The sequence below is a fragment of the Papilio machaon genome, chromosome 11, assembly GCF_912999745.1.
Source record: "Papilio machaon chromosome 11, ilPapMach1.1, whole genome shotgun sequence".
Taxonomy (NCBI): Eukaryota; Metazoa; Arthropoda; class Insecta; order Lepidoptera; family Papilionidae; genus Papilio; species Papilio machaon.
In genome coordinates this window covers 4,930,311-4,954,165 of record NC_059996.1, presented here as the reverse complement: position 1 = coordinate 4,954,165, position 23,855 = coordinate 4,930,311, and the positions used below count along the sequence as shown (strand labels likewise).

General features: G+C 32.8%; 1 protein-coding gene across 2 annotated transcripts; it reads right to left on the bottom strand.

Annotated features, from left to right (window-relative positions):
* Positions 1-1,244: 1,244 nt before the first annotated feature.
* On the bottom strand, positions 1,245-21,979 carry LOC106719704 (organic cation transporter protein). 2 transcript variants are annotated; one of them, XM_014514129.2, is made up of 3 exons: positions 21,726-21,979; positions 10,975-11,086; positions 1,245-3,357 (listed from the first exon to the last, which is right to left on the bottom strand). In XM_014514129.2, the coding sequence occupies exons 1-3, from the start codon at positions 21,766-21,768 to the stop codon at positions 1,845-1,847; spliced, it is 1,668 nt and encodes a 555-aa protein (XP_014369615.2). In that variant the 5' UTR covers positions 21,769-21,979; the 3' UTR covers positions 1,245-1,844. The 2 variants fall into 2 exon arrangements, with proteins under 2 accessions (XP_014369615.2, XP_014369617.2); XM_014514131.2 differs by lacking the exon at positions 1,245-3,357 and adding an exon at positions 6,473-8,303 and having other exon boundaries at positions 21,726-21,975.
* Between the last annotated feature and the right edge of the window lie 1,876 nt (positions 21,980-23,855).

The window sequence follows — 23,855 nt, the reverse complement described above, 5'->3', positions numbered from 1 at the left end:
TTAACATATTAGTTATTACAAAGACTGTAAAGAACAACTAGTTTGTATTTTCTTCCTTATTTTGTATGAATACATGTGAATAACTGCGTAGTTTCAGTACTTACGATTGAAAGGTTATGTTTTTCTCTTTTCGCTGACTACGGCTTTTACAACCAACAATACAGCAGTATACCATGTTTTATACACTTGATCTCACTAAAACTGTAATATCAAAATATTTTTGCACAATTACAGCCACTAAGTACTCACAATTTTCGAAAAATAGCACGAATGTCAAACTTTGTTAGGGACAACCTAGGTTGTTTGTAGGGGACAACCTTTGTTCCAAACAAACCCCAAAGCCTGGTACGCAGAAAGGGACAGAAGATAGTTATCCCTGTCTTTGTCACGTCGCAGGAATTGGGTATAACTGTATCTCTCTCACTCACGGTATTATTATTACCGTGTCATAGACTTGCTATTTGGTCAAAATATGACTATGTCAAGATGACATTGTTAGGTTAGTTCATACACTTTCCGAATGGCACAAGATCGTTGTCAAGCTATTGTAAGTGTAGCTGTCATATTGTTTTTTTCTTTCATGACGTTATATGTCTAAGTAGGTTAACATGTTTTCTGACAGAACTAACCGCGATAGCAGCGCCTCTCTTACCCGCGCAAATAAGCTTGCCGCATAGTTTCTTCATGAGATATAATATGCAAATTAAACAATGCAATTTTCAAAATAATTGCACTTATGTGGTAAAAGAATTTACCTCAGATTTGTTTTTCGTCGTACTCAGCTCATTTTGTGGCACTAAAGGGCTCGGTGCTTACTCAAGTTAGCGTTGACTACATAGATTTTACTTTATGGGAAACCTAACACATAATATCTTCTTTGCATATTGATGTTTTCCTTAACCGTAAGAATGTTGGATATGAATTTCGAAAAACACATTGGTACATGGCGGGGATCGAACTCAAAGATTTCACTCCAGTCTGCATTAGCGTTTAACAACTGTACCACCGACGCTCTCGGTTTGTTTTTACGGAAATAATAAAGAAATATATAATGTACCATTTTTTATTAAAATAATAATGTACCTTAATATCCCTTCATAACGAAGCATGTTTATTAAAAAAATTAGACGCAAAACCAATATTTTTCGTAATTTAAATATTTATGCATTTTTATTACATCGATATACCCTAATTGAATATCCAAAAAAAAATAAACTATAATTTTTCATCTCACAAAAGCCTTCTTTAACACTTTTATTTTAATTCAATAATTAAATCCCCCAATCGTTTTTATTGGACGGTATTACAGTTACATACAAATAATATGTTTTACGAAAATTTAAATAAACACTTTAATAAAATAATTTCAAACAATTTGAACTAATAATTCGATTAATGAATACTATGCTGATACAGCCGGAGATCTCTGACTAAATCCCCACGATCCTTAGCCCGGACGAAATTTTTTTACAAACCTTTAGTTTTGAACTTTGGTAATTCATAGTAACATTAATGGTTGAATTTATAACTTAACACAATAGATGTTAGGTTGTATGATTTAGATAGGAACATTTAAAAAATCAATTTAATAATAACTAACATAAAGATCTTACACAAATTTGATCACTTTTGGTTATATTCTATCACAAGCCGATAGTTTTGATATGAGAATCCTGGTTTTGAATAATGAGATTACAAAAATAATACATACATTTGTGCTTTATATAAAAAACATAAATATTCGAAAGTGCCATTTCAACTTTGGTAAACATCTAGGTACAAAATAGTTATTCCTTACTTAGCTAAATGTTGTACTAGAAATTTACATCTCTACCCTAGTTAACTCAGACCTTTTTAGACATATCTTCTAAAGGAACCATTGCTTCGGGTGTTTTGTCTTCTACCGAATATCGCCGACTGTTCTTCTTTTTGCCTAAGCAGGACGCGAAACAAGTATCTCCTTTTCCGAAGGTTTCACCATCGGCCAGAGATTGTGGCATGGGCTTGTTAGTTGTTTCAGGCAAGAAGAGCGTTAAAAATCCTGACACAAGAGCTATAATACCGAAAAGTACAGCGGGTATTTTCGGATCAAAAGAATCTAACAATGAAATTAACGGTGTCAATGCTCCAGAGAGCCTCGCACACATTGAACCTAATCCTAAAGCCGAATTACGCACCACTGTAGGAAACAGTTCTGCGGAATAATTATAAACGATAGCAAAAGATCCCGCAATAAATAACTTGCCCGCTATCACTATCGCAGTTGAGATTATACTTCCAGATTGTAAGTAAGCTGCGATTATACACGCAGCGCCGCCGATCAACATCATAGAACTAATCAAAGGCCTTCGACCCCATATGTCCAAGAAATAAATCACGGCAGCGTAACTCGGCAATTCTACGAATCCAAAGATAGCTGTTATTAAATAAGGATTACCTTCCATTTTACCAGTGCTAAGAGTCAATCCATAATACACCAGCGAGTTTGCAAACCAGCAGAAACAAACGTTAATAGTTTTGATTCTTAAATTTGGCGTTTTAAATAAATCTAAGGTAGTGGCAGATGGTGCATCGTCTTCGTCCTTTAATTTTTCAACTTTACCAATTGATACTAACCGAGGTTTATCTAATACTTCTTCAGATTTATTACATTTTAGACCTCTTTGTATTATATCTACAGCTTCTTTAGCACGACCTTGAGCCCACAACCAACGAGGAGATTCATCCATTATCCATATGTGTGGTATCAATAGGAGACCGTGTAGGCCATAAACAATTTGCAAAAGCTGTCTATCATCTATAAGAGCTCCCCAACCTGCTACTAACATAATACCTAATGCAAACGCACACTGGAAAGCGACACCGCAGGCGGTTCTTTTATTCGCTCCAACTATCTCCATAGTTAAAACAAAACCAGTGATGTAAGCACCGGCCGAACCAAATATTGCGTAAAGGTATTGTGTAAGTAAGAATGACCAATACTCAGGTATAAACGCAGCGAGTATACCGAAGATTAATTGCAGTACTCCCGACCAGCAGAATATTGTTTTTCTCCCGTATTTGTCCGCCATCCCTCCTAGAACAACAGCTCCGGTAAATACACCCAACATGTAAACCATTTGCGTGATCGCACCCATCCATCGCTGGTCGCAAACGAAACTCCATTCGATAGCTCGCGACGACGTCCTATACCTTGTATCGAAGACCCACTTGGAACATTTCTCCGTTTCGTTGTATTCATTGTAGAGGTAACAATTGTGTAGTTTTCCTTCTAGCGTCATCGGTATCGCAGCGAGCACCTCCGTCGAATTCCAAGCTGCAACAGTCTCGTTGGTGTCGACGCCATCAATCCAGCACCTGAAAATGAAAAAAATTAAGTCAGTTATTAAAGATTATAAAAGATTTCACTCCAGCGTTAAAATATAATGCTTAACATTCATAATGTTTATGATTTCTATTTACCATGCTGAATAAATAACCATTCGACAAAACTAAAACGGCATGTAAAATAAATTTTATAACATTAACGATGCAGAAAAGTAGAAATAATATTCAATAAAAATTATGCTTGTAGCTTCACGTTCCTAAAATTGATAATAGAATAGTATCTTTTTACCTTTTTTAATATTTTTTCATATTAGAAAATCTATAAACTTAACTAAAATGTAAACATAACCTTCCCATCTACAGCCATGTATTTCGTAATAAACTGTCTTAGTTGGTTCGCTTTTATCTATAACTAGCTTTTACCCGCGACTCCGTCCGCGCGGAATAAAAAATAGAAAACGGGGTAAAAATTATCCTATGTCCTATTTCTGGTTCTAAGCTACCTGCCCACCAATTTTCAGTCAAATCCATTCAGCCGTTCTTGAGTTATAAATGGTGTAACTAACACAACTTTCTTTTATATATATAGATAGATTCATAAATTAAGACCTTATCTATTTTAGTCTACCTCACTTTTTGCTTCAAGGAAAAGCAAGCAAATGACAGTGGTAGATCCCGCAACAACAATATTTGTTGGGTGCACGAATGGGCCGGGTCGACCGGTGCAATACCACGACCACACAGAACACAGGCGTGAAGTGGAAGCAATTCCGCGTTTCGTCTGATGAGTGTGGTGCCGGACACCTAATTTTAGTCCACGTTCCCTTCCCACCCTTTTCTTATAAGGAACGTAAGGGAAGGGGAAGTGGATTCGACGGAAGAGAAATGCGTCCCATTGGAAGAGGATATATCCTCTTTCTGTGCGTCCCCTTCTCCGGCGATTAAATGTAGACAACGCATTGCGGATGTCTATGGGCAGCGGCCGCTCTGCTATTTAGGCGGATTCAGGTGACCGCTTCCTCGTTTGCCACCTTATGATATAAAAAAAAAATATCAAACCCAGAGGAAAACAGAAATATTATTAGAATTGTTTTAGTTCGAAGTAAATCTACTAGAGATATAATTATCTGAGGTAATTTTAATGATTACCTATTACCAAGAAATGCAAATAAAAGCAACAGACCCACTGTGCTAGTGGTTCCTTTTGAAAAGGTAAGGGAAAATAATAGAAAAGTAATGTTTGAATGTTAATTTATTGAAATTTATTTTTAAAAATTAAGATGTAATAATCTGTAAATTAAGTTTACAATAAGATACTAGACCGAAATAAAAAAAAAAAATAGAAAGTAAAAGTATACTTCGTTTTAAATTGTTGTGGAGAACTGAAATAAAAATACGTAATTATTTACATTACACCTTAAAATTTCAAGTAAGACTTAATTGATCAAAAAGTTGAGTAACTTAAATTTTCAAACCATCAAAACACAACATGCAGTCAGGGCCCTTCACGGTGTTCCACTTACAGAAAAATTTTCTTGTTTCTGGCAACGAAACAAAATTTACCCCTTCTCACAAAATGATTAGGTAGCAGTGAGTTGCGCATAGAATGGGCATAACAAAAAAACCAGTCCTGTATCACTGACCGATTTTTATTTGTACAGACACATTTAAAAACTGCGTCTTATTGGTTATTGCTTTTAAAGTGTACTACCGCCAGATTCCCCGATAGCAAGTAACAATTACAATTTTATTATAATTAGTTTTATTAGTAAAGCGTTATCTATATCAAAATATATTCTATATATTATGTGATGTTTGTGCATTTATATGAAACTAATGACCATTGACTAGTTATTGGGCAGTACTAACGTTTATCTACAAATGTAGCAGGTTTTATTACAATTGTACGATATTATGACTTGTTAGGACAGATAAAATTTTTCAACTTGAGGTATTTATGTAATTTATAAAATATTAACGAAATTAGATAATATTTATTAAAAGGGTCATCTACAATTTACTTAATAATTATAGTATATTCTTTTATACTCTACAAGGTTTGTATATTGTTTGTAAAAGATGTACATAATAAATACTTTCAGTAATCTATAAACTTGCAGTGGTAAATAAAGCATAAATTGGCCTACTGTTTACTTAAAATTAAATAAAAACATAGTTTTAACACCACTTCATACCTAAACGCGTGATGTTTGACTTTGTTTTGTTTTATTTCCAAGTTTTTTTTTATAGTAGTGTTCTAATACATTGTTAATAACTTCAGTTTCTGGCTATTTGTTAATAAATTATAATATGATTTCATATGAATACTTTTAGAACTATTATCATCCAGTCTAATTCACTTTTTACGTAAAACCTGACTAGACAACTTAACCACTATTGTAAGGGTGAAATCAGCTCAATAAAAAAGTTGAACATTTAAATCTTATCCTATTTTTAGCTATAAATATTACATTATTGACTTCAACAAATACAGTCAGTATAACTAAAATTATTCTTAAACCTATAACCCTGGTTTTCCACTACCGAATTACCTGCATATTTATCTCTGTTGGAACGAAGTTCCTTATCGCGCGTTGTGAAAGGGGGCTAGACGGAAAAAATTCTTACGAAAAGTTGTCACGACACTTTTTGCTATAGTAAGTATGTTAACGACGAATGAGCGCTACTTCACCATGGCAACGACGTGACAATATATAACGAAAATTCATAGAAATAAAATGTACTTCTTGTGAAGACTTAAGTTTTTTATTCATAGAATAAACATTGGTTCCTTCACTAATTAATCGAAAGGAACTTCGTTCCATCCGGGTGTCCCTTGACACCTCTTAAGTTTTTTTTTTGTTTTATAAGGTGTTTCGGCAATGAAAACGCACGGTGAGAATGTAAAAGATAATCTGTAGAGAGAAATTTTATGTAGGCAAGATATAAATCATTAAACAACATAACAAAATAATATTATAATCATTAAATAGAATATTGGAAAATGTTACCAATTTTTAATTATTTAAAGACCAATTTACCAATTTTTAATCACTCTTAAATTGGTTGACTAATTATATTGAGCGTCTTGTTTTTAGGCTTTTCAATATATAATCTATATTTAATAAATACAAAACGATATCTTTTTTGTCTAAATAATTTACCCTGGCTATTCTTGTACATAGTAAAATTTATTTTGTTATAATCATTTTGTGCTAATATTACTTACGTATACATGTCATATGATAACCAGTATCCAAACTTACAAGAATATTAAAAAATCCTTAATTCCAATAAGCATTAAATGTGTTGTGTCCGCATATAATGAACACGAAAATATTGGAAATAAAAACGTAAAACACTGTAAAAATCTTAGAGAGGCAACTTTAACTTTTGTTACTACCCTGATCGTTTTTTTTTTTAAATATAAATTCGTGTATCTTTTCATACTAATAAGTGCTAAGTTATTTATTTCTACACCATGTCATTGTTTCTTTTCAGCATCTAAGGGCACCATAGTTTCGGGTAAGTCCAATGAAGAATTACTCATGGTTTTACCACTGCAATTCGTAAAACACGTATCACCAACGCCAAACTTTTCTCCATCTTCAATCGACTGTGGAAGATTCCTGCCGATAGTTTCTGGTAAAAAGAAAGTAGAAAAGCCGGAAAGTAAAGCCAGAAAACCGAAAATGACAGTTGGGATTTTAGGATTTAGGGTATCGAGCAAACTAATCAGAGGTGTTAAGGCGCCTGACACACTAGCGCACATGCTACCCAGACCGACTCCAGAGCTTCGAACTACTGTTGGGAATAGTTCCGCTGAATATTTATAAATGATAGAATAAGATCCCGATATGAAGAGTTTGCCGACCATCACAACTCCCGTAGCTGACGTAGAACCATGCGGTAAGGTAACGACAACTAAACAGGATATTCCTCCCAATAACAACATGGCGCTTATCAGCGCCCGGTGACCAACTCTATCCAAATAATACATTATAATGATGTAACTCGGTAGCTCCACAACACCCATTAAGAACATTATAAAATAAGGATTACCATTAAGTTTCCCTGTATTCAAAGATAAACCATAATAAACAACTGCATTAGCAAACCAGCAGCCGGAGATAATCAATGTCTTCATAAGCATATTCGGAGTTTTGAAGAGGTCAATTGTTCCAGCCGAGTGCTCGTCTGTGTATTTTGCGCACGTCACTTTGCATTGAGACACCATTGAAGGAGTATCTACTGTTTCATTAGATTTGTTCATCCTGAGAGCTTTTTCTATAATGGCGACAGATTCGCGTGCTCGGCCCTGCGCCCAAAGCCACCTGGGAGATTCATCCATTATTATCCAATGAGGAAGTAAAATGACTGCGTGTAATGCATATAGAATTTGTAAATAGAATCTATTGTCCAACAGATATCCCCAAGCGGCTAAAAGCATAATACCAATCGCGAACATGATTTGAAAAGTAACTCCGCATATCGTGCGTCTTGTTGGTCCAACGAGTTCCATGGTGAGAACAAAGCCGGCGATGTACGAGCCGGAACCAAATATGCCGTAAAGAAAACGTACCGCGATAAAAGTGTAGTATTCTGTTGTAAAGGCAACTGCGACACCCAATACGAGTTGGAAGACTCCCGACCAAACGAAGATAGTTTTTCTACCTATTTTGTCAAACAAGCGACCGAGTACTACGGAACCGATGACAACTCCGAACATGTACGCAGTCTGTCCGGCCGCTCCCATCCACCGCCGGCTGCAGACAAAATCCCATTCTATCCCGCGGGATGACGTATAATACTTCGTATCATAAACCCAAGATTGACATTCCTTCAAAGTTTTATTAACCCCGTACATATAACAAGATTCCAATTTTCCGTGTTCATTGATAGGGATGGCGTTTTGCACGAGTGATGAATTCCACGGTTCCGTATAATTCATACTGTCTATTCCTTCGAGTGCACACCTGAAAATGTTAAAACAGGTATATTAATGTTGAGTTTTAAAGTCATAGATATTACGTCAAACAAAAACTTGTGCAAATGAATGAATGCTTGTGCTTTTATACAAATTAACATAAAATTAAAGAAAAATATATTTCATAAAGCATCACTAACATAAATTATACAGTCTATGGCGAATATAAAAGGCGATTAACATTTTTTGAATACCATTACGTTATTTCTTAGTAAATATACCTATTGAATGTGTGTACTTTGACGACATATTACGAAGTGCTTTTTTACATTAATACATGATCATATCATGAGTTCACACTGCTGAATCAATCGCATATCAAGTTGCTATCTCTCTTAAGAATAAACTGTAAGTAGGTATAACATGTTTTACGCAAAAGTTTTGGCAGTGCAAACTGAATTTACATGTACACATGCAAGTACACAGATATATACCGATAGATGCCTAATCCTCGAATTTTGGAAAATTGAAATTTTTTTCATTATACTGGTATATATTTGTGTCACCCTAATGGCATTTCGTAAATTGTAAATCGTCTGACGGTGACACGTCAAACCGATATGAAACACTCCATCTATAGTTATGTATCTTTGAAGATGTACCTTTTTTTTAAATGGATTAGATCTGCATCAGAATTTTATAAAGTAAATAATAAGTGAATTACATGTTTATAATGTTATTGTTAAAAATAACATGCATATCGATATATTTAACATGCAATGAATATATTTTTAATGTGCTAATCACATTTTTATGGAGACCACTGAAAACCTCGAAATATTTCATATTACAAAAAATATACATTGCAACATACTTGTTATGATATGATATATTTTATTGTGATAGTGTAGAACAAATGCAAATTAACATTTTTATCTTAAATTCTAAAATATTAGCGGAAAAGTAATATTTCACAATTTTCAGAGGCGTATTAGAATCGGAGTAAAATGAAAAACGTAATAAAATGTCAGTATGAAAATGAAAAGTTTAGTGAAACGAGTTACGTGTATTGTTAGCACAAGTAAAGCATTACATATGTACGTATACCTTTTCCAGAATTTGTATTCAGGTATTTTATAGCAAAGTGTACTTACTTTCTATCACCCATATGTATAAATAGCACAAACGTCACACGATATTCGTTTACAAAACGACCACCAAAGCCGATACCAAACAGAACCCTTTGTCCCGAAAAGCATTTGAAACCTTAAAACGTAAAAGAATCCAGGAAGTAAACTATTACTTACTATAATAGTAAAGTTAGATCCTTTGGTTAAAGATGAAAAATTTATTCCTATCCAATAAAAGAGTACCAAGAAAGTTATATAGCTTGGGAAACAGTTTGAGAAATATGATCGTAGATTTGAACCAGCTTTACCTTTTACATTATTTTGTAATTTGATAATGAGACCTTGTCTTTAACAGCAATTTTTTTCATCGAATAAAAAGTTAATATGAGAAAATAAAGAAACATGAAAACTTAAATTTAAATATAGTTTAAAGTGAACTAATATTTCCGCTTTCGCGGACTAAATCTCAAAGGAAAATTACTTGTAGACTTTTTGCATCAATTGCATTGTTTATCAAATTAGGTGATTAATTATGAAAAAGTTTACGGATCCCAACTAGAAAATTTGTTTATTGCAAATTCTGAAATACATAAGTTGATAATTTCAGGACGATCACATAATTCATGCACATGCAATGGAAGATTCATTTTTTGACAATCAAGTCTAAAATCTATGGTTGACATTTAAAATAAAATTTTGAAATTTCTGCGGAACAAATAAAAAATGAAAGGTGTATCGAATATTTTTCCTTAATAGAAACGTAATAGACATAAATTTGCAATAACAGAATCTACGGTTGTAGTATATAGGTAAGAAAGATTTTTAATATAATTCTAGAAAAGAAAAAAGTAGATTGAAAAATAAAAGAAGAAGAATTTCTCTAGTGGTTTACAGAAGAAAAGCGTACTACAATAATAAATAAACAAAAGCGAAAGTACATCACAAGACTATATAAAAAGCGAGACCGCTCACCACATCGTTTGCCTGTTAAAATCGGTGTTCAGACCTAGTGTAATAATTCAATTTAATATTTAAATAATTCTGCCACCTGTTATTGGTAATAAAAACTTGTATTTCAACGTGTCTACAAAATAAACTAAAGTTTGATTTAGAATTAAAATGTTTCAAATTTTGTATGAGTTTCTTTGATTTTACTAGTATACATAGCCCGATTGAGAGGGTATTTCTCGGGTGTTCCATTCTTGTTGTAACCTCCTGGAGTAATATATATTGATGAATGTGGAGTGATTCGTTTCGTATTCTTCCCTGGCTTATTAGGATTACAGCCAATCGGGTTGATGGTTTTTTTTAAACTTAATTCTGGTTGATTATTGCTTCTTTATAGTTTAGTTTAAAATCTTGATTACACTAATTACATAACATCTTAACTCACATGTAGTTCGGTGTAAGTACCGACTAGTTGCGATCCCTGGGGGGCCACAATAGCATTTCCACTAACCATCGTAAAGGCTCCCAACGACTTCGAAGCTAGTCGGTACTTACACTAACCAACACGGTATTAAGCCATTATTATAAAAATATATCAGGAAAGTTTTAATAATTATAAAATCTTGTCTACTGTTAATTTACCTATGGTCAGGCACCGCGGCTACCGTCACCAGAGACAGCATGTGCATGCCGGCAGTCAACGCCGCCAGGATGTGAAGAATAAACTGGAAGCATTGGTACCGACCGAAATCGCCTAGAAATCAAAGAAAAATAAATCAGTAAATACCTGGTCAAGGCAAATTAAATTGAACTTTGGATGGATCTCACGTTTTAACTAGACATCAGTAACATTCGATGAGCGGTAACGTTAATCGAAAAGTTAGAAATGTATGGAAGTTTTCTTTCGATATGTCACATGATTATTTCTACACATGTCGATTCTACTTGCGATATCACTAATCGAATATAACTTCGTCAACAGGCTCAGAACTAGGATCTGTCTTTCGCAAACCATTCACAAATCAGATACGGCACATTGTAACCTACTGTTGGTATTCGTATAATCTTGGTGAATTTTTTATGCAGTAATTTTTTTTTTAATTGTTAAAAGTTAATTTGATTCCTTTGCATTACAATTATAATGATTCTCGTGACTATTATCAGTATTCTTAATAACAATCAATGAATGACTTTTCGCACAAGTTAATTCATGGTAGATTACGAATATAAACATTTCAAGATAATTTATGCCACGGCATGTCGTGACCAAGGACGAATCTTGCGTCACATTGTATTGTGTTATTTAATAAAGTTTTTGTATCGTCATACTTGGATACACATTTTATGACCTACTTTAAGATTCAAACGCACAATACACGGTGAAACTTTACCTTGATATTCTAATACGAAATCGAGCATGGTAAATTGTTACAAGAGAAACAAAATTGATCTACAAGTTGCCGCAACATTCACTTTCTTTTAGGCAGTCCGCACTTTCTTAAAACGTATAGAATAGGTTAAAGAGGCCCCTCCGTTCTTCGAACAAATGTAATGCCGGGGCTATTTATTATTCGTTCGGCTATCAACTTAGCCGATCTACGTTTAGTACAATTTGAGTTTTATTTTATATCGAGCTAACTCGACACAACTACGACTTCGACAGTTAAAGTTATATTCCAGTCATACTTAAACTTATTATATATTCCGTTTCGAAAATTTCATATTGTTAATTTAAGTCACTTAATATGTTTAAGAAGCTGACTAAATATGTACCCGGATATTCAAATTATTTTTAACATATAAAAGTTTTAGTGATAGGTACGCCATTATTTGCGTATTTTAAGGATATTTAGCAATACGTTTGTAACTTGCAAGGCATTTTATTACATTTACACAATGATACTTGCTTATTTGCACAACCTAATGTTACTAACATTAGACACAACGTCTATTGAATAAAGCGATAGTCGACGCGACGTTGAACCGTGCTGACCTATGCTCGTTACCCGAGGTGACCGATTACTGATTAAATATGTAATCAGCTTTAACATTATAAGTTTGTCCTAACTGTGAGTTTTCACTTAAAAACTTGCAAAAACAATTATGGCATCCCTCTCATTCACTATGAAAAAAACAGATATAGTAAAATGTAGCACAAGTGATTCAGCTGTTGAATTTCACTAAATAACTACGTAAAAAGTTCAGGTTCTTGACATTTTATTTTTATTCAATAACTACACATAAGCAAATGAACACAAATAGAATACTTAGTAAATAACATTAATATATCCCATAGCGAAATCATACCAAATTATCTTATGGTTTATAAGTTTTATATATGTATGTTTGTAATATGTTTATAATAATAACTTAATACGAAACTGGAACAATATGATAAGATCGTGTCAAAGAGAGTGTTAATTAATGCGCATGGCATCAAACAACTCACTGATCTTAAATAATTTCTTGTTGTCAGCCCTAAATTAGTTGATATATTTCCGAGAAAGACTTACGTAATAAGTGACAGGTTATTGGATTGCAACTATGTATATAATATATATTGATTACTATTAATATGGTTCCTACTTTTACCATGTTTCTTCAACAAGTCAGTCAAATGATTTAACAAACACTAAATAAAGACCGTAAAAGTGGAAATAACTCATATTCAAACTAATGTGTGCTAGAACTGTTAAATTGTGTCAGACGCCTATTCAACATTACAATTTACAATTTCAATTATTCTGTCCATATATTACTTAGGTACATTTACGTCGAACTAGCTTAAAATAAACATGGATTTAATTTAAATATAATACATAAAAACTAAAATATGTCATTAAAAGGTGTCCCTTTAGGCAAGGTTCCGAAGATACTGGCAGCGTTCCCGTTTTGAATGGCTAGACTAATTCTTTGTCTGAGGTAGCTGCCAGCTCTTCGGTCTCCTGCGATGTCGACTAATCTTTTGGCTATTTCCTTAAAAAGCCTTAACTATTAACTATTTTTTAATATAGCATTAATGTAGGTATTGAATTAATGTATCTAATAATACCCAAATCAATATGTGATTTACGTCGTAAATGTGTGAATATGTTAAGGTACTTTCGTTGAAATGTCTAAGTTCTTCGAACACAATACCTTAAGCATAGTAATGGAGAAAATACGACCCACGACTTTGTTAACATCTATTATTAGTTCGATGGAAAGACACATAATTCTTCGCATTTGTAGTAGAATCTTAATTCCAAAGTAGAAATGACCTCTATTTATCTAATACAGATAAGTAATATATATATATATGTGTATATGTAAAATGCGTATTAAACTATTTTTATTATTGGAAGTATGTAAGTATATTTATGTATTCGTATTTGCATTTCACATTTTCCCTTTGTCTCACTAAATTCTAGAAAATAATTGTCGCATTTACAACACTGAGTTCATATAATATGCAAGTTACGACCACCTGTCGTAATGTTTGCAATGCTGTAATGTGGAAATCTTATGTCCTGCGATCAATTTCCGTCTGAGGAAACGTTCATATAACGAACAAATGTTTGACTTCACTTGTGGGAGTGTTGTTTTCGTAGTCGACATTATTATATTCCTTATATATTTGACAACCGTTATGTCATCTTCGCTCGAGTAGCTAGATAGACTATATAGATTGCTGCGAGACACCTCGACCTCGCACCTCTTATGTTGGAGTGTTTTAAAGGAATAAAATCCAAATCCATCAAGTTTAAAATATAATATAATTTAATAAAGAAATGTAATTTAATAAAATTGGAAAGAAATTAGATAACACCAGAGAGTAGTATTTTAGGGATACAACATAGCGGCATTATTAGTGTCAATTTTTTGACAGCTCCTTACGCAATGCACGTCTTTCCACATCTAAAATTGTGTGATGTTTCGAAGTATCAAGATGTTTGTACGCGGGAATAGCTGGTCAAATAAAACTTTTAAAACGTCATTCTATTTTTATTGACACAGTTGTTGACACCAATAACTCTGTACGGAAACGCGGTGATATACAGAAATAAAGCTACGATAGCGTTCTTGATAATTAGGTTAGATAAATAATAACGTAAGCTAGAAACGAGGAATGGTAAAATATATTTTTTTATTTTATAATCCAACTAAAAACCATACGCACGATGTAAACTGATCGTATGTAAACTCATTTTATCAGCGTGTTTTAAAGTTTAGGACTAAACTAATTAGTCTTATTAATATACAAGTTTACCTGCTTGTCAGTTAGTTAAATTAAAATATCAGAAAGTATGAAAATAGCCATCACGTATGAATATGAATATTAAAAAAAACATGTTATTCGACGTACTAACTCCTTGAAAACATTTTTAAAGTATCAAGATTTTTATATCAAAGTGATAAATTCTTAAACAAACACTGTTATCATTGAGGTTACTTCAATCAATCAACAAAATACTTGTGTGTTGACACAGTAATTTCACACGATCACCGCTTATATATTTATAGCGTTGCTATGCGTTTACTTTAATCTATATCACTTGCTTTCCACTTGACGCCTGGCAATAAGTTTGTGAAGTTTTGGGTAAAAGGTAAAGCGTTTCTTTTATTTATGAAGATTAGATTAAGACTAAGTTACAAGACCTTAAAATGTGCTTGCAAAATGTATGTTTTATACGAGTCTCTTTACAGTGGAAACGAGCAGACAAGAAAGCAATAAACATGTTGGGAATCTCCTTGTAATTCAATGTGCGCACACATACGACGTTACTCGTGCATTATCGAGAACCATTAATAAGCGAAAATGTTTACGAGCCCGTCTGTGAATAGCAACATTAAGCACTAAGCCAATAAAGACAAGAATAAATTAAACTTTACCTGTACTTAAACGAGTTTCACGTAGGAGATATTACAAAACTGGCTATGCCACGCAGTTTTATCTGCTGTTCTAAAGAACATAGCTATTTTATAACATTTCTGATATCGACGCTATCTACGTCTTTAACGCATGTTAGATTCGAACTGTGGTATTACTTTTTCTAATGTTTGGATAACAATAAATTTTCGGTAATATGTTTTGTTGAGGCGCGAATGTACATGCCTGTAAAATGGATCAGTAGCTAGCATGCGTGTTGCTGACACGTGCTTGTCACTGGTTTAATGCGGATACATTTGCAACTTACTTTCATGCCTGATACTTCCAAGATTTACACACATATGTGAATATTCTAAGTTTTCGTGGGCCCCCTTGTCCCATCCTTCCACTTGTGTGCTGTGTGCTTCCACTCGCTATTTGCATGCCAGCTACAGGCATGCCAGCTACCATTTACGTCTTTACTTGATGTATTTTATTTTTAGCTTTGATTATATACTCCACAAGTGCATACATAATCAAAGATTTTTATCATATAAATTTAAATAACAAAGAATTATAATTAAATTAATTTTATTAAATTGCACATTTTAGCGATGGATGTATGTACGTGTATAATACTCTCGAATGTTTCAAGGAAGCACACATGCATGTAGTAATGTAAGGTTAAATGGCACAAAATTTCCCTCAATCATCCACTTGAGGGAATTGTTAATAAACGTGCCGTAGCTGAGTATATATTCAGCGAAATAAGACGTATGAACTCTCAACATTTCGCATCTTCTTGCCTTAAAAATGAGGTTACTGTTATGAGTTCGGCCAACAACGCATCTGCGGTTCCTCTGGTGTTGCGGATGTCCATGAGTGTCGGATCAATTAACATAAGGCGATCCACTGCTCGTTTGTCCCCTTCTACTATAAAAATAGGGTAAATATAGTGTAATAACACACTATTGTAGATATATGCCGGATATATGACTAGAATATTTAAGTTCATTCCATTTCTATATCCCTGAAAGCTTCGATCAAGGGACACGTAGGTACTGTATTGTTTTTCTAGACTATGGTGTCAATCGATTGTTATGGTTCCCTGGATCGTCATAGGAGAACGAACATTCGGGTTCATTGAAATTTTATATGGACTGTTACTTACGTAAAAACGGAAATTTAAAAGTTAATCACACAATCTTAAAGTCAAAACCTTGACCGTCAATTGAATAACCTTTATTCATAGCCATTATAAACACATTCTGGCTTTGATCCACAAAATCAGTTATTTCAATAGATATTATCAAAATGTCAAGACCTTGTGCCCTTGTTGTTCTGTTTTTATTTCGTTGTGTAAAGTAAACAAATGAATCTCAGATTAATTTCAACCTTGAAATATGAACTATCTGTGAAACCACATACTATAAATAGTCAAAGAATTAATCATTATAAATAACTAGCTATTGCCCGCGACTCCGTCCGCATGGAATTGAAAAAAAAACTTAATAAGTAGCATATGTGTTCTTCCAGACTATGTTCTGCATCTGTGTAAAATTTCATCAAGATCCGTTGAGCCGTTCCGGAGATACCTTCAAACAAACATCCACCCATCTAAACATTCGCATTTATAATGTTATTAAGATATTACTATTAACATAGTAGATTAACATAATATTGATAAGACAAGAACTTTTTCTTCCAGATTTTAAAGTAGGTATTTAAGAATTATCTTGTTATTTGACTACCTAACGCAGTCGTTGAACGATAACACGTACCTTATCAAGGTATTGTGAGTTAAATTCATAGAATGCACAAAAGTTAAACTAGAAATTTGAACTGTATTTTAATAGACAATGAATCTTTACATAAATGTTTTTAAATCACTTTATCTCAATAATTAAATCGATTTGTTTTTTCGTTTCAAATAAATCTCTCTACTAGCATTTTAGGTTATTTGATATTATTTTCAATATTGATTAATTTTAACTTTTTCATAACATAGTAAGAAGTGAAAGCCCTACACCACAGCTATTTTCTGTAACCAGAACTAGTACTAGTACTAGTATCTTATCGATAAAAATGACCTTCATAAATCGGCCTTTCGTGTCAAAAATGTTTAACATTGTAATGAAAAAGATAAAGTCCTCGACACAATTTTCGTTGAACAAGCGCAGCTAAATCTGAATAATATCAATAAAAAATGGATAAAAAAATCTTGCCTCTACAGCTTATAGAGTTTTTTTAATAAAGTCAGTATGTTTTGTTGCAAACACGGTTAATATTGATCGTAGTTATTTCGTCGATATATGTCCAATAATATTGGCCATAAATATTGGTCGGTTCCCAGACGCCCTAATACCTTATAGTCACACTATCTTCAGATCATGAATTAATCTTAATATTATGTGTTAAATAATTCCGCAATAAAAATGTTCAATCTGTGTAATAACCACAATGTCAGGGACGTTTCAACCTTTAAATGCATCTTATAATTTTGTGCCAAAATCTATAAATATGACATACACAATTTTAAAGGACGAACTCTTAATTTGTTTTTCAAAAAAAAGGCAATATCAATGTTGAATGTACAGAGGAAAAAACATGACTTAAGTGTGTTATTGACATATATTTTCGGTGTTATTTTTTGCAAATACAATGACAGGCATGATAATTTGTATCAATACAAGTTTCACAGCAGTCAAAACCCACAGCAATTGTAATGTATTAATGTAATTTTTTCCTTTGACACAAATTATCATTTCAGTTTTCTTGCATGTAGATAGTTGATCACATAAGATTATTGATTGTCTGTAAATTGTGAGTTGAGAACCATACGAGATAGTAACCATAGGAGAGACTATTTAAGTTGTTATCATGTGTATTTTGATAAAAGTGCCAATAAATTGTGTGTCGGCGTAATGTTGAGGCGCACTGATAAATCACGTTTTATGAGGTTTTAGACATGATAGCTGTACACGATAAAAATATGTTAACAGCAATAAGCTCCTTTAACTGAACTAATTAAATATATGCATTAAATCACTTAGAAATTACCATTTAAAGTTATTATCACTTATAATTTTGATTTCTTTCACATATTTGATCTATAAAACTCAGACTAATTCGTGTGGGAATAACTTGTTCCAAAGCTATACGAGTACCAAAGACACAAGTACAATACTTATTAAACTAATAAAAGCTGCACAAACTGAATACATATTATTACATTCTTTCTAATCTTATGAGTAAGCAAGTTAAAACACGCATGATACATGATCGCACGTGATACAATTCATCATCCACTATCATAAAGTTAATCCTGGAGTAAACTATTCGAAGAAATACATTTAAATGGACAGGGTCAATGTCCATACATTTTTATGGAATTGATTATTCTAGGTTAAGTGTTTGATCGTATTGACGAAGCTATAACACCGATAACGGTCCAAAAAACTCGTTATTACGTTTTAATAAAACAGTTTATTAAGATCACCCAAAACCGTCGTGCATGTATGCGTATGTGTATGAATGTAGAGGAAGCGAGATATGTGTGTCAGGACCGCGCCAAGTGGAGGTCCGTGGTCTCTACCTATCCCTTTGGGTTACGGGCGTGTTGTAAAACCGTTTAAAACACTTAGAAAATGTGGATTAGCCTGCGATCCAATTTTGTATCTGGAGCCAAACATATCTTTTCTAACCATTGAGTCTGCGGATCGTAAATATTTTGTCTGATAAAATATGTTTATAAGTGTGAATGAAATACATTATCTTATAAAATATCTTATTAAATATATCTAATATTGACTATTTACCTTTATTTTAAACTGAGCTGAATAAATTAAGACATGAAAAATATTATGCACAGTCATATTCAAAGTGGAAACATATTATGTGAATATATATTTGTAATATGCAATGCAAATGAGTCGACTAATATGTAAATGCTATGATTAACCATGTTTGATTTGCAAGCTATATAAATATATTTTTTCTCAATTACGTCTTTAATTTGTTAATGTTTTACGTGCAAAAACCTACATATTGTATTATCTTATTCCATTTTATACTTAGTGTGGGTACTCATTTTAATTTAGCTTTTGTTTATTTAGTGAGTGCAACGTATACCAACAATGCATTGGCCATCTTCCAAAAAAAATAACATTGAAAATCGTTCTCATGTTATTCAGGATTAGTTCATTGACTTACAAATTACTTATTCATAGAAAATCTCTGATGAAAATGTCTTATAATCATGTAATACAAAAAATAATCATGATGACGTCAATCCGCTTGTATGCTGACAACGTACCTATACTCTGCTTAAAAAATAGTGGAATAACACCGAATACCTGAGTACTAAGAAAGATAAATACCAATCGAATTTATTATAATCTCACCTACTGCCATCGTTATCGAAAGATTTTCACATTTTCTCCCTTACTTATTACCTAACGAAGTCTTGTTACCTTGAGATACGCTGTTCATGTAGTAAGACTACACCATTCCAAATTCGAATGTCACTACATTGTTCAAATTTGGTATTGACGTTAATATCTTCAGGTCACAATAGACAAGACACATAATATATACCCGTGAAAAAATAACATCAATTCGTCGGTCAGGTAAGAAACCACGAAAAGTTTTATAGGCTATGAATTCTTCATACGAGATGCAAATTAATCAGTACGGAATCATTAAATGATTTTGTCACTAACAATTTTAATACGATTTTGTATTCAAACGTTTGCGTGTTGAACCGTCGTCCTACATTTTGTGTCAGTAACCCTAGCAGATATCGTCGGTGTCCCAATGTACTCGCAACGATTACTTGTACACGCAACTTATTAGTATTCACTAAGAAACAACTATAAAACAATATTAACGGAAACTTTTAGATCCAAGATGTTAATGGAATAGAGGTGATATAAATTAACATGTATAATATTACTTCCCTCACTAGCCGGGTAACCTCTACTGATTTGATTACCAGTTTCAGATAAGCCAGAAGCCTTACAGTAATGTGATTCTGTAACCAAACTACAATAATCACGTGGCTGACTTTACTGAGCTGGATAATATTTTACGATGGGAACAATAGATAATGTTAAATACTTTTAATAAATACGAATTTCTTAAACTACAATTATTCCTGGTATTCAAATAGACCTTGAGCTAAGAGATTAATAGTTGGGCTTTGAATTTGAAATTTTGGCACTGGAATCATTGCAAGCAAATTCTAAATAGCATATTCATTTTTCATAATTTACTATGCGCCAATAACTTGAGGCTTATGTTGCGATTCGTGAACAATAAAGTGACAATTATAAAAACCGGCTAGTGGACCTTTTATGACCAATATCGTTATGTTACACTTGGCATTACGAACAGGTTGTTCGTTAAACAATAAGTAAAAAATATGTTATGTTATTGAACGCCGGCATCAGGCCCTTGTTGTCATGATCAGTCGGCAACTTTGAATTTTTCTGCTATATTTCTGTTAAATTTTTGTTATATTTTTGATTACGCTTTCTTGTAATGAGCTTTTGGACTGGATGTTCTGCGGACCAAAATTTTTAATAGTGCTTGTTAAAATAAATTTTATGTAAAATCATTCAAAATTTGTCGGGTAATCTAAAATATATGAAAGCATTTAAAAATGAATGTTATTAATGAGAAAAAAAAATCCTACTCTAAAAGTAATTAGAGTTGGTACTTTAATGGCATAGGAAAATGTCAAACAAAATTTACAATTATTGCTAGAACCAACATCAAAGCTAACATGTGTGTAATTTTTTATAATTAAATTGATAACTCTTCCCCTTTTTATGACTCGGCTTACCACTTATAAATATAGCACTGAGAACTTTTTACGATGACGGAGAGTAAAAACTAACAAAAGTGGCAACGGATCGTGTTCAAGTGGCGGCGCGGCGCGGGAACAATGTCAAAGTCTCTGGCAAATCTTACAAAATACCGAGAATTTGTTTCACTGAATCAGGTTAAATCCATAAACTAAATAAATGTCTCTTCGTTACTAAAATAACTATTTAGATTGTCGCAAGGTCGCCGTGTCCGCCGGTTATCAACCCTGAATATGAGTATAAAGAAAGGAACAGAAAATGACCATTGTTATTTTAAATATCTACACAAACTCATTTCATTAAAAGTAGTCATCAATGAATTTGAATTTTTACCATCTTATTTAATAAATATTAAAATAATAATGTTGACATAATATTTAAGTATAAATGAAATAAATATACACCACGTGATTTATGTAACAAATTGTAACATATTTTCATTACTTTATCCAGTATAATTATCAAATTTTACCTAAATTAAATATTTTCGTATTCCAATTCACGTGCACATTCTATAAGCGAACACACAACGACGAAGCACATGTTAGCAAAACCGGGACATTACCACTTCATACGTGTAACGTCAGACGCATATGAAATGTAAAAGTGCCGCGACTACTTTTTAGAAACGTAAGTTCATGAATACCATATGCTACATATTCTAAATGATAACTCACCGAGTTTCCCCATCATCTCTTCTAAAGCGTGGTCCTTATCCATTTTGAAGTTGATTATCCTATTGTTTCTGTTTGAAAATTCCTGGTAGTATCACAAACACCATTGACGGGTGAAGACGGGTGGTCGGCGCGCGGAGTGACACGCCAGGCGGGTTAGCCGGCGAGCGAGCGAATGGTCGGTTATCGTGTTGGCGCCGCCCGCAGTGTTCGGTTACCGCAATCGAGCGAAAAACTTGCATCGTCTCTTATCTACAATAAATTAAATCATACCTGTCCATTGAAAGGCGTCAACACAGCTCCGTAAGCTTGGGTCAAAGTACTCTGTAATCTAAATAATAATTATTAAATCATCAACAAAAAAAATAATACCATCATTTTATTAAACGTGAATTAAAGTGTCAACTTATGTATTTTATTTATCATAATTCATTCTATTATAATTTTCGACCATAAAGACATTCTTATTTCTAAATAAAATTAGAAAAGCATCTCCTTTACTTTACTATAATTCAAAATAAAACGTAAATAATAACTAAATACTTACATTATCGTTCTTAGAAACGAATATAAAATCGGCCATGAAATTATAAATCGTAACATGTATAAGACGTATTCCATAAATATTATGTTTACGAGTCACGCAACAGTATGACGTAACAAAGCAAATTAGATGATCGTGATCCAATAATAAGTGGCGTAGGGTAAACACGACGTTTCATAGCATTTTATTATTAATTATTATTTTCAAGTTTAATATCACTAAATTAAGTTATGCCCTCAACATGACTCTGATTTTTTTTCATTTAAATTTTCTTAAATCATTTTATTTCTGAAATCCCTCTCGAGTTCAGGTTCAGACAGGTTAGTTATCAATCTAATATATTCGTTCTTAATCCATTTTTACAACTAAATTATAATAATCATCCTGAAACGTATTAAAATTATATAATACACGTTATCATACATCCTACATTTACTCATGACCTTTGACCCGTTGGTCTTTGTAATGACAAATTAAGTTGAAAAGTGAAATTAAAATCAATTATACTATGGATAGATATAGAAGTTGCAAAACACTTTACAGTATTTTTAATCTGATCTAAGCAACAGTTATCGAAAGGATATCGTTCAAGATAATTTTTTATTTCTACTGAACGTCTTTTAATAATATAGACAGAATTTAATCGTTAGCGATTTTGATAATATATTGAAAATTAAATCCAAAATGCAAAGAAAAAAACTTGAGAGGTGTCAAGGGACACCCGGATGGAACGAAGTTCCTTTCTATTAATTAGTGAAGGAACCAATGTTTATTCTATGAATAAAAAACTTAAGTCTTCACAAGAAGTACATTTTATTTCTATGAATTTTCGTTATATATTGTCACGTCGTTGCCATGGTGAAGTAGCGCTCATTCGTCGTTAACATACTTACTATAGCAAAAAGTGTCGTGACAACTTTTCGTAAGAATTTTTTCCGTCTAGCCCCCTTTCACAACGCGCGATAAGGAACTTCGTTCCAAAATTTAATTTAACCACTATGGTGAATAACACAATTTTTTTTGGAGAATATTTACCATTAAGATAATTATGTTCTGTAATGGCGACGTATTATTAGAAGAAATATATACGCCTTTGGAAAATTTTATTTATTATAGGATACAGGCTTAAACCGTATTTTTCTGAGATACGTATACCTGCAATTTCTATAGGAAAGCGGCGTATTGATGCATTTTGCCCTTGACTACTAAGAATGCCTCGTTAAGAATAAATAGGTGTCTGATAACGTTTATAAACGTCTGACAACAACGCAGCGGGTATTATTTAACAGCGGTATTGTGATGGATCGAAACGCACGACGCATTGCTGAATCAATCGGCTCAATCATGGTACTTGATATAACAATTTCAACAAGACATTCTACATTGTACATGATATAAAATTAGTTACTAAATAATCTAATTTACCCTTTTTCTCTAGTTTGATTCATTCTTCGTCGCTCAGAAATATGTTATTCATCAATCTCTGACTTTTGAAAAGGTTCGATTGTTTTGTAAGAATATTATATAGCTTGAAAATTTGCAAGCAAAAGACATTTCAAATTCAACACATCGTAGGATGTGTGCTACAA